Source organism: Stegostoma tigrinum, chromosome 23 (assembly GCF_030684315.1).
Source record: "Stegostoma tigrinum isolate sSteTig4 chromosome 23, sSteTig4.hap1, whole genome shotgun sequence".
Classification (NCBI taxonomy): Eukaryota; Metazoa; Chordata; class Chondrichthyes; order Orectolobiformes; family Stegostomatidae; genus Stegostoma; species Stegostoma tigrinum.
Window position 1 is genome coordinate 47391184 of NC_081376.1, and position 11979 is coordinate 47403162.

General features: G+C 46.5%; 1 protein-coding gene across 1 annotated transcript; it reads right to left on the reverse strand.

Annotated features, from left to right (window-relative positions):
* Positions 1 to 255: 255 nt before the first annotated feature.
* On the reverse strand, positions 256 to 11979 carry LOC125462452 (interferon-gamma-inducible GTPase 10-like). Its single transcript, XM_059653878.1, has 2 exons — positions 11867 to 11979; positions 256 to 1433 (listed from the first exon to the last, which is right to left on the reverse strand). Exon 2 carries the CDS (start codon positions 1426 to 1428, stop codon positions 256 to 258), a length of 1173 nt encoding a protein of 390 aa, XP_059509861.1. The 5' UTR covers positions 1429 to 1433; positions 11867 to 11979.

The window sequence follows — 11979 nt, forward strand, 5'->3', positions numbered from 1 at the left end:
TCCACCTTAATAATATCTTTCCTACACCCGTGTTGCTGGATCATTAGCTTGAGCTCCTGCAATTATTGATCACTACCATTCCCGTAATGCAATTCCCCTGCCCCTCAGGTATTTTCCTGAGCAATATTGCTCATTGAGGCTGAAGATAGCAGCTTGGTATGTGTGACTGAAGCAAGACTGTGAGGCATGCAGAAGACCTGCCCTAGGAGCAGATCCCCAACGTGTACAAAATGAAGGAACACCACGCAGGCGTCTTTAATGGGTGTCAAATGCCGTTTTCACCAGCCTTTGTGTGGTTTTCACCCGTTCGCTTAGCGAATCCTTCAGGAGCATGGCAGTGAAACAAAATGATGAGACCGCTCCAAAGACAGAAATAGTCAGTGGTGTGAAGCTCAGCTTGACCTCAGCCACTGCACAGGCAACAGCGCTGACGCACAGCAGCGTTCTGACCAGCGCCCGGGGTATTTTACCTGGCGGCTTGAGAGCGGTTTGCAGAGCTGGCAAAGACTTACCACCTGTGGTCGCCAGCTTCTGCAAACACTTATTGTGTAGGTCCCGCTGGTGCCAGAGGTACAGCAGCCCCGCTGCCAACAGCCCAATGCAAGTGACAAAGGACAACCCTGGAACGGGTACAGCTCCCACAGCCCCAGCCAGTGTGGCAGTCATCCAGATTCTTTTCTCTAACATGTTTCTTTTCTGCTCCATAATGCGGGAAGTTACCCCCGGGAGAGAGAGCAGGAACGTCGCCTTGTTGACCTTTTGCAGGTGGCTTGCGAGGGCCAGCTTTAGCGCGGGAAAGTCGAACTTGTCAGGGTGGAAAGCTGAAACCAGAAAGATGCTAGGTGCTGCAGCAGACCCTGCAGCCTCTAAGCTGCTGGCACAGTCTGTCCTGAGCCTTTGTAGCTCATCATCAAAAGCCGTGCTCTCCATTTCCTCTGCGGTGCCAATCAGGCTGTCAACTTTAGTCTGAACCAAGTAAAGTGCTTTGCACTCTTGTAGGATTGCTTTAGCAGCCTCACCTGCACTTCCTTTGAATCGACGGTCTGACACAATAATAAAGATGTCATATTGCCCAATGTTTGCCATTTTTAGGTCATCGTTCAGTTGCAGTTTAGGAAGGTCTATTCCTGGAAGTTCCCAGAATTGAACTTTTGGCAAAACAGGGTGCAGATATCCAACTGGTTCTTTATTGGTTTCTTTGTCAACAGCTCTCTCCTCCTCACTTATTTCAGGGTCTATCATCCCTGTGATCAAGGTAGATTTCCCTGAGCCTCCATCGCCCATAACTGCAATGTTAAGCTGTGCATTATCCAAGTCATCTAATTTACTCTTTATATCTGGTATAACTGCTTCCAATCCGCCAGCATTATAACTGGCCTGAAGTCGTTCAATTTCTTCCATATTGAAGAATGTGGAAGACGCAGTCATTCGATCTGCGACAAGAAAAGAAACATTTACATAATACATCCAGATTCATCAACTATCTAATTGATCTTTAAATGGACAGTACTCACTGAGGATAGTGTCAACATGAATATTGGCAATGCAGCAATGAAACGGTGTCTCAGTGGTTAGCTCTGCTGCCTCGGCTCTCAGGTTCAATTCCACCCTCAGGCGACTGTCGCTGTGGAGTTTGCACATTCTCCCTGTGTCTGTGTGCTCCGGTTTCCTCCCACAGGCCAAAGATGTGCGGTTAGGTGGATTGGCCATGTTAAATTGCCCACAGTGTTCAGGTGTGTGTGGGTTAGCCACGGGAAATGCAGGGGTTACAGGGATAGGTAGTGGGGGAAGTGGATGGAAGGTTGGTGTGGGCTGAATGGCCTGCTTCCGCACTGTAGGGATTGTATGTTCTTGATCTTTAAAAATGTGTGTGAGAGTAAAAGTTTACTCACTCAGCGTCTACATGAATGAATGAACTCCCTGTCTCATTAATCAGCATTGCAGCACATCCATAACCAACTCCAGTGAAGGGGACTGGCATAACAAGTGGGTGTCTGAGACAGTAGGAACTGCAGATGCTGGAGAATCTGAGATAACAAGGTGTAGAGCTGGATGAACACAGCAGGCCAAGCAGCATCAGAGGAGCAGGAAAGCTGACATTTTGGGCCTTAACGTTTCTGAAGAATGGTCTAGGCCCTAAACATCAGCCTTCCTGCTCTTCTGAGGCTGCTTGGCCTGCTGTGCTCATCCAGCTCTACACCTTGCTGTTACAAGTGGGCGCCTAACAGGTTAGAGGAGTGAAACAAACATAGAGAAAGCTGGAGAAACTCAGGAAGTCTGGCACCATCTACGGAGAAAGCAAGTTAATGTTTCGAGTTTGGTGACCGATCATAAATTTTAACTCTGCTCCTCTCTCTGCAAGTCACTGCTCAGTTCTCCAGCACTCTCTGTGTTTGTTTCAGATATCCAGCATCTGCGATATTTTGCTTTTATTCCAGTGGTGAGGAGTGGTTTGGCAGTCGGTTGTCAGGTGACAAAATGTGAAATTGGCGCAAGAAATGTGCTGAATTCGAACTCACCAATTTATTTCTGGCCTGACTTTCATCAAATCTTAGAATCTTTCAGCACCCTAGGAGTGTACCTTTACTAGACTTTGGAAAGAGTTGCCCAATTTAGTCCTGAAGCCTGTACCCTGCAAACTGTTGTCTTGCAAATACATGTCCAATTGCCTTTCAAAAGTTCTATAGATCGAGACTCTTTCACCCTATTGGACAGTGTTCTCCAGGTTCTAACATCCCTCCGTGGGGAGAAATTTCTCCTGGCTTCAACATTCTTCAGTAATTATTTTAAATCACTCAGGTTGATTGAAACTAGTCCAACTAGGGAAGAGGCCCTATCAGGCCTGGTATTGGGGAATGAGCCTGGTCAGGTGATTGAAGATTCAGCGGGGATGCATTGTGGAAACAGTGATCATGATTCTGGATGTTTTAAGGTATGGAAAAGGATAAGACTGGTCTTTGGATAGAAGTGCTAAATTGGGGGGAGGCTAATTATGACATTAATAGTCAGGAACTGGGGAATTGGGGGCGTCTTTTTGAAGGTAAGTCCACATGTGACATGTAAAAGTCTTTCAAAAGCCAGTTCAGGACCAACATGTGAAGATGAAACATAAGGATAGCAAGATTCCGGAACCTCGGGTGATGAGAGATGTTGTAAGTTTAGTTAAAAAGAGAAAGGATCGATATGAAAGGAAACAGAAATCAAACAAGGCCTTTGAGGAGTATAAAGGAAGCATAAAGGAAGTTTAAAAGAAATTAGGGGTGCTAGAAGAGAATGTCCTTTGCAAATAGGATTAAGGAGAATCACAAAGCATTTATACATCTATTAAGAACAAGAGGATAACTAGGGAAAGGGTAGGTCCACTCAAGAAGAAAGGAAAAAATTTATGTATCGAGCTACAGGATGTTGGTGAGGTCCTTAATGAACACTTTGTATCAGTATTCCCCAAAAGGAAAGTGATACAGCAGGGGAATGGCTAGAACACCTATGACAGTTAAACCAAAATACAAACACCACTCTGTTGTGATGGGATTAGGGGCTCCCCTCTAAAATTGACCCCTTGAAACACCCAGAGAATCTCACCTTTCCCCTTGTAATCTGTTAAAAGAGTAGTTGAAAGGAAGAAAATCCCTGATGTTCACTTTACAAGTTAACCCTAACAATGAATAAATAAACAGAATTACTAACAAACCCAACAATTTCCCCTTAGGATATTAATTACTTCCCAACTGAACTAAAGACTGCTGGAATGCTGTTCAAATAATCACAAGTCCCGCTTATATAAACCCAATTAATAAGACAACAAAAAATTAAAACTTAATGTTTCCAAGTTTAGACAGACTGTCTGCTGGAACACTGCTTTCTCCAGCCTTTCTTCTGTCAATCTCATGTCACAAATGCCTTTCTGTCACTGGTCTTGCTGCCAGGGATGTTTTCCTCTGTAATTGCTTCCATGAGGACTTTTAGCTGGAAATGCCTTGGTACTGTTTTAATTAGATGGTACTTTTTCTGAGAAGAAAAGGAAATATTGTCTCTTGCCAGGAGGAGATGATGGCCTATTGGTATTATTGATGGTCTGTTAATCCAGAGTCCCAGATAATATTCTGGGGACCCAGGTTTGAATCCCACTGTGGCAGATGGTGGAATTTGAATTCAATAAATATCTGGAGTTAAGAATTTAATGATGACCATGAATCAATTGTCAATTGTTAAGGAAAAGCCCATCTGGTTCACTAATGCCCTTTAGCGAAGGAAATCTGCTGTCCTCACCTGGCCTGGCCTACATATGAGTCCAGGCCCACAGCAATGTGGTTGACTCGTAAATACCCTCTGGGCAATAAATGTTGCCTGGCCAACGACACTCTCACCCTGTGAATGAATAAAGGCAAAAAAATGTTGGTTCTCACCCAATTTCCAAAAGCACCTTTCTTATATCCCTATGACACATGAAATCCTTATATTATAATTGGTTTCAGGTTGTGAACACCATCTGATTTAAATTAATACTTCCATATTAAGCAGATGTTCACCTGCACATCTGCCAATGTAGTATACTGTATCCGCTGTTCCCGTTGTGGCTTCATCTACATTGGGGAAACCAGGTGGAGGCTTGGGGATCGCTTTGCAGAACACCTCCGCTCGGTTCGCAATAAACAACTACACCTCCCAGTCACGAACCATTTCAACTCCCCCTCCCATTCCTCAGACGACATGTCCATCATGGGCCTCCTGCAGTGCCACAATGATGCCACCCAAAGGTTGCAGGAACAGCAACTCATATTCTGCTTGGGAACTCTGCAGCCCAATGGTATCAATGTGGACTTTACCAGCTTCAAAATCTCCCCTTCCCCCACTGCATCCCAAAACCAGCCCAGTTCGTCCCCTCCACCCACTGCATCCCAAAACCAGCCCAGCCTGTCTCTGCCTCCCTAACCTGTTCTTCCTCTCACCCATCCCTTCCTCCCACCTCAAGTCGCACCTCCATTTCCTACCTACTAACCTCATCCCGCCTCCTTGACCTGTCCGTCCTCCCCGGACTGACCTATCCCCTCCCTACCTCCCCACCTATACTCTCCTCTTCACCTATCTTCTCCTCTATCCATCTTCGGTCCGCCTCCCCCTCTCTCCCTATTTATTCCAGAACCCTCACCCCATCCCCCTCTCTGATGAAGGGTCTAGGCCCGAAACGTCAGCTTTTGTGGTCCTGAGATGCTGCTTGGTCTGCTGTGTTCATCCAGCTCCACACTTTGTTATCTTGGATTCTCCGGCATCTGCAGTTCCCATTATCTCTGATTTAAATTGGGAAGGTTTTTTAGTATCTAAGGTCTTGGTTTAAATCGATTGGCTAAATTTGAAAACACTTGTTGTCTTAGTAAAAATGCTGCTGTTAAATACAAAATGTTTCCATTCGGGCACTCTCTGTGTGTGCACCTACACATCAACCTGCTGGTCAGACATCCATTTAAACTCTAAGCACTGAAAAAAAACACCATCTTTTAAAGGGACAATGTACTGCTTTTCCCCATTATCATTTTTACCAACAAATTCTAACTTCCTGCCTTTTAATTCATGAATACTCCCCCCAGCTTCCGAATAAACGACATGGATGATGGTCAGTTTAGAGAGGGGTTTGTTGATACTCTAAAGCATTTGGTATTAAGAAGGAGCAGGTGTTGAGTGTCTGAAGGTAGATACATCCCCAAGGCCTGATGGTATCTATTCTAGGGTACTGAAGGCAAAGGAGGACATTTCTGGGATCTTGACAGAGATCTTTGTGTCCTCTTCAGCCACAGCTGAGGTCCCCAACAATTGGAGAAAACAGACGTTTGTTTCTTAGTTCAAGAAGGGCGACAGGGACAATCCAGGAAATTATAGGCTGGTGAGCGTTACATCAATAGTAGCAAAAAATTATTGGACAAGATTCTTAGGGACAGGATTTGCTTGCATTTGGAGAATAATGGTCTTGTTAGGGGTAAGTCAGCAAGGCTTTATGCAGGGAAGTCCTGGTCTCAAAACTTGATTGAGTTTTTTGGGAAGTGGTGAAGATGATTGGTTAACAAGGCAGAGGATGTTGTCTACATGGGCAACATGCCTTTGGCAAGGTCCCTCACGATAGGCTGGTTCAGAAGATCAAATCGTGTGGAATCCATGATGATGAGTTGGATGTAAAAGTGGTTTTGTCATAGTTGGCAGGGAGGAGTTGTGGAGCAGTGTTTTTTTACAGACTGGAGATCTGTGACCAGTGATATCCCACATGGAAGAGCACTGAGACCTGTTTGTAATACTTATCATTGATTAGGTGGTCCGATGAGTAAGTCTGCAGATGACACAGAAATGAAAGGAGTCGTGCACATTGAGGAAGGTTGTCAAAGGATTCAGAAGGAGATAGATCAGCCAGAAAGTTGGGCAGAAAAGTGACAAATGAAGTTTAATTTGCTCTGAGGAAGGGTCACCATACCAAAAATGTTAACTTCGATTTCTCCTCCACAGATGCTGCCAGACCTGCTGAGCTTTTCTGGCAACTTTGTTTATGTCCCTGATTTACAGCATCCGCAGTTCTTTTGGTTTTTATTTAATTTGGACAAGCTTGAAGTGGAATGGACTGGAATACACTGCCAGGGAAGTGGTAGAAGCATATACAATAGCAACGAGTAAAAGGCATTTAGGGAGGCACATGAATGGGCAGGGAAGAAGAGCGATATGGACCATGTGCAGGCAGATGGAATTAGTTTAGAATGGTATCATGGTCAGCACAGACATGGTGGGCTGAAAGCCTGATCTTGCACCATGCAGTTCTATATTCTATATGTTCTCTACTAACACATTTACAATAGGAAATAGTTTATCTTTTTAAAAACCCTTACAATTTGGAATCGTTCTGTTAAGTTGCACTATAAACTTTGCTGCTCTAATCTCAGCTTCTTCGATCTCTCCACGGATTTAAAGTGATTTGCAAATGTGATGTGAGAAGAGAAGTCTTTTCAGACAACAAATAGTTTGGGTCTTAACTCCACTGCTTGGACATGTGGTGGATACAGAGTCAACTGATGAATCTAGGAGGGCATTGGGTAACAGAACAGAAACAATGTACAAGGGCATGGGGGTGAAGCAGGAAAATGGCATTAAGCCATGATGCTCATTGGAGGGGCTGCTGCAGATATAATGGGCCAAATGACCTCCTTCTACATGTAATGATTCTGTGAACTGCAGATAATCTTATAATTGGGTAAAGTTCCTCTGCACCCTTTACAATAGGCCCTGCATTTCCTGGAGTGTGCTGCCCAGAGCTGTGCACATATTCTGTGCATCACTGGGATAGTAATCCAGAGGCCCTAGGCTAATGCTGTAGGACACAGGTTCAAATCTTACCACAGAAAGCTGGTAGAACTTAATTCATTTCATGAAAGGTAGTTCACATTAATGACGACCATGAAACAATCATTGATTGGAAACCCTCTAGGTTTACTAGTATCTTGGAGGGATATTACATGGCCTGGCCTACAATGTGATCAGAGCGATATGGTTGGCTCTGAACTGGCCTGGCAAGTCGCTGAGTTCAAGGGCAAACAGGGATGGGCACCAATGAAGGAATGTCCAGCCATGTCCACCTCTCACTCAAGAATCAACAAAATGGACAACTGAACCCATGTCTAGATCAACAGCTTGGGCCCAAATTTCTTAATACCTCTGGTTCTCTTGGTAGTTGTAAGCAAACCTGACAACGTACAAGAAATTGGGACGGAATGGCAGTCCAGTGGTTAGCATTGCTGCCTCACAGTGCTAGGAACCTGGGTTCAATTCCACCCTCAGGTGACTGTCTGTGTGGAGTTCTCCCTGTGTCTGCGTGAGTTTCCTCTGGGTGCTCTTGTTTCTTCCCACAATCCAAAGATGTGTAGGGCAGGTGGGTTGGCCATGACACATTGCCCATAGTGTCTGGGGATGTGTAGATAGGTGGGAAATACAGGGATATGATAGGGTCGAGTAGGGGATGGATGGGATGCTGTTTCGATGGTCAGCATGGACTTGATGGGCTGAATGGCCTGCTTCCACTCCGTAGGGACTGTACGAAATGGAAGTTGTGGGCAAACTTACAGGAGACCTGTGAGGCACTGACAAAATTTATGAAAGATTCATACGACACTTGGAAGAGACCAGCACATTGGGAACAGGCTAATTGATGCCCATGTTAATGTCTGTCAAAGCACTGTCAATCTAATAGGGTTAGCGTTAGAGAAACCAATGGGGATCAATTATCCAGAGAAAGTCCGAGGGTCATCTGTACAACATTAACAAAGAGAACAACACTGAGACCTTAGAAAGGCTGTCCATTAAGCTCAACACTATAGGCACTCTAGGTAAATCAGATCATGCAGTGTTGGTGAGAAAGAATGAAGACACTTTGGAGTTCATGTTGAAGTTGGGAAGAACTGACTAGGGGTCATCAGGGTTGGAAATATTCCAATTTCATAGGAACAAGAACAGGCCATTCAGCCTGTTCCCCCATTCAATGAGATCATGACTGATCTGAGGCCTAACTCCACACAGCTGCCTCTGGCCCATATTTAGGTTTGTAGATGAAGGAAAGCCTGGAGTGGAATTGTGATTCGGACAGTGCAGCTGACTAGAGGCCAATTATTCGACATTAAAGTTGGATTAATGAAAATAGGGTATGGTAATTCATGCCTCATTAATCCCGATCTATGAGTTCCATCTATCACCATTCCTTCATTGTGACTGGTTCAAAAAACCTAGAACTACACCCCCCCCCCGAAAAGCATTGTGGGTCAACCTACAGCATATGAACTGCAGTGATTCAAGAAGGCAGCTCACCACCACCTTCTCAAAGGGCAATTAGGGATGGTAGTAAATGCTGGCCCAACCAGCATCCCATGAAATTAACAGAAACAAAAATATAGTTTTCTAGAAGCACATCAATGATTAAGGGAGTGATGAGCAGCGTGTTGACACAGAAAGATGCCACTCAGTGCATCGTGCCTGTGCCAGCCCAGTTTAACTCCCATTTCCAGCATCTGGTCCAGAGCTTTGCAGCTAACAGTGCCTCAGGTGCAGATCCGAACATGTTCATCTGAGTTAGTAGGAACTGCAGATGCTGGAGAATCTGAGATAACAAAGTGTAGAGCTGGACAAACACAGCAGGCCAAGCAGCATCAGAGGAGCAAGAAGGCTGACGTTTCAGGCCGAGATCCTTCTTCAGAAATGGGGGAGGGGAAGGGGGTTCAGAAATAAATAGGGACGGGGGATGCGGATAAAAGATGGATACAGGAGAAGATAAGTAGAGAGGAGACAGACTGGTCAAAGAGGTGGGGATGGAGCCTGTAAAGGTGAGTGTAGGTGGAAAGGTAGGGAGGAGATAGGTCAGTCCGGGGAGGACAGACAGGACAAGGGGTTGGGATGAGGCTAGTAGGTAGGAGATGGGGGTGGGGCTTGAGGTCGGAGGAGGGGATAGGTGGGAGGAAGGACAGGTTAGGGAGGCAGGAACAAGCTGGGCTGGTTTTGGGATGTGGTAGTGGAAGGGGAGATTTTGAAGCATGTGAAATCCACATTGATACCTTTGGGCTGCAGGGTTCCCAAACGGAATATGAGTTGCTGTTCCTGCAACCTTTGGGTGGCATCATTGTGGCACTGCAGGAGGCCCATGATGGACATGTCATCTAAAGAATGGGAGGTGGAGTTGAAATGGTTCATGACTGGGAGGTGTAGTTGTTTATTGCGAACCGAGCGGAGGTGTTCTGCAAAGTGGTCCCCAAGCCTCCGCTTGGTTTCCCCAACGTAGATGAAGCCACAACGGGAACAGCGGATACAGTATACCACATTAGCAGATGTGCAGGTGAAATCTGCTTGATGTGGAAAGTCATCTTGGGGCCTGGGATGGGAGTGAGGGGGGAGGTGTAGGGGCAGGTGTAGCACTTCCTGTGGTTGTAGGGAAAAGTGCTGGGTGTGGTGGGGCTGGGGGGTAGTGTGGAGCAGACAAGGGAGTCACGGAGAGAGTGGTCCCTCCGAAAGCAGATAAGGGCGGGGATGGAAAAATGTCTTGGGTGGTGGGGTCGGATTGCAAAGGGCGGAAGTGTCGGAGGATGATGCGTTGGATCTGGAGGTTGGTGGGGTGGTATGTGAGGATGAGGGGGATTCTGTTCTGGTTGTTATTGTAGGGAGGGGGAGTGGGCAATGAGTTGTGGGAAGTGCGAGAGACATGGTCGAGGGCATTTTTGACCACTGCGGGGGTGCAAGTTGCAGTTCTTGATAAACGAGGACATCTGAGATGTTCAGGAGTGGAATGCCTCATCCTGGGAGCAGATGCAGTGGAGGCGAAGGAATTGGGAATAGGGGATGGCATTTTTGCAGGAGGGTGGGTGGGAGGAGGTGTACTCTAGGTAGCTGTGGGAGTCAGTGGGCTTGAAATGAATATCGATTTCCAGGTGGTTGCCAGAGATAGAAACAGAGAGGTCCAGGAAGGAGAGAGGGGAATCAGTGATGGTCCAGGTGAACTTAAGGTTGGGGTGGAAGGTGTTGGTGAAGTGGATGAACTGTTCGAGCTCCTTGTGGGAGCACGAGGTGGCGCCGATGCAGTCATCAATGTAACAGAGGAAGAGGTGGGGGTGAGGGCCAGTGTAGGTACAGAAGAGGGAATATTCCGTGTAACCTACAAAGAGGCAGGCATAGCTTGGGCCCATGCAGGTATCCACGGCCACCCCCTTTGTCTGTAGGAAGTGGGAGGAATTGAAAGAGAAGTTGTTGAGGGTGAGGACGAGTTCGGCTAAGCGGATGAGGGTGTCAGTGGAGGGGGACTGGTCAGGCCTGCAGGACAGGAAGAAGTGGAGGGCCTTTAGGCCATCTATATGGGGAATGCAGCTGTATAGGGACTAGACGTCCATGGTAAAGATGAAGCATTGGGGTTCGGGGAATTGGAAGCTCTGGAGGAGGTGGAGCTGGACTTCACAAACATCAAAATCTCCCCTCCTCCTACCACATCCCAAACCAGCCCAGCTTGTCCCCCACCTCCCTAACCTGTTCTTCCTCCCACCTATCCCCTCCTCCCAACTCAAGCCCCAGCCCCATTTCCTTCCTACTAACCTCATCCCGCCCCCTTGACCAGTCCACCCTCCCCAGACTGACCTATCCCCTCCCTACCTCTCCACCTACACTCACCTTTACTGACTCCATCCCCATCTCTTTAACTTATTTGTCTCCACTCCACCTATCTTCTCCTCTATCCATCTTCTATCTGCCTCCCCCTCTCTCCCTATTTACTTCAGAATCCCCTTCCCCTCCCCCATTTCTGGAGAAGGGTCTAGACCCGAAACGTCAGCCTTTCTGCTCTTCTGATGCTGCTTGGCCTGCTGTGTTCATCCAGCTCCACACCGTGTTATCTACGTTCATCTACGTGAGGGCTTTCCGCTGTGGTTTCCCAAAACACTGCACACCCCAGAATTTACCTTCCAAAATATCCTCAGCGTTATTCCTGTCCCTTCAAGGCTTCACTGACCACGCTCTTAAGAAATGACGACTCACCATTCCCGACAGAGTCTGTGCAAACTCTGCAGCATTCTCCAAGCTGTTAACCTCAAGTATTACTTAACTCTATCAGTGATAATGGGAACTGCAGATGCTGGAGAACATTTTATTACTGAACTCTAGCCTGGGTCTGCAGCATTCGTGCGAATATGTGTTTCTCCAAGACATGGCCATTGAAATGCCCCCTTTCCAGCTATTGTTAATTCTAAGCATGCATTTGCAGGACCTGGAATGTTTCTCGCTCGCAGAAACAAGGGAACCACTGCAAAAACTCACAAAACGTCCCAAAATCAACCTGCAAGGACTATCTCGAAGGAATCGCGTATAAAATTACCGCAGTGTCCTCCTTCGAGTGCCACACGCCTTCAGCTCCGGTGCTGAACACCCTCAGAGAGAGAGAGAGAGAAAAGTACTGTACTTCCAGAACGAAAACTGTAAAGGTGAAAG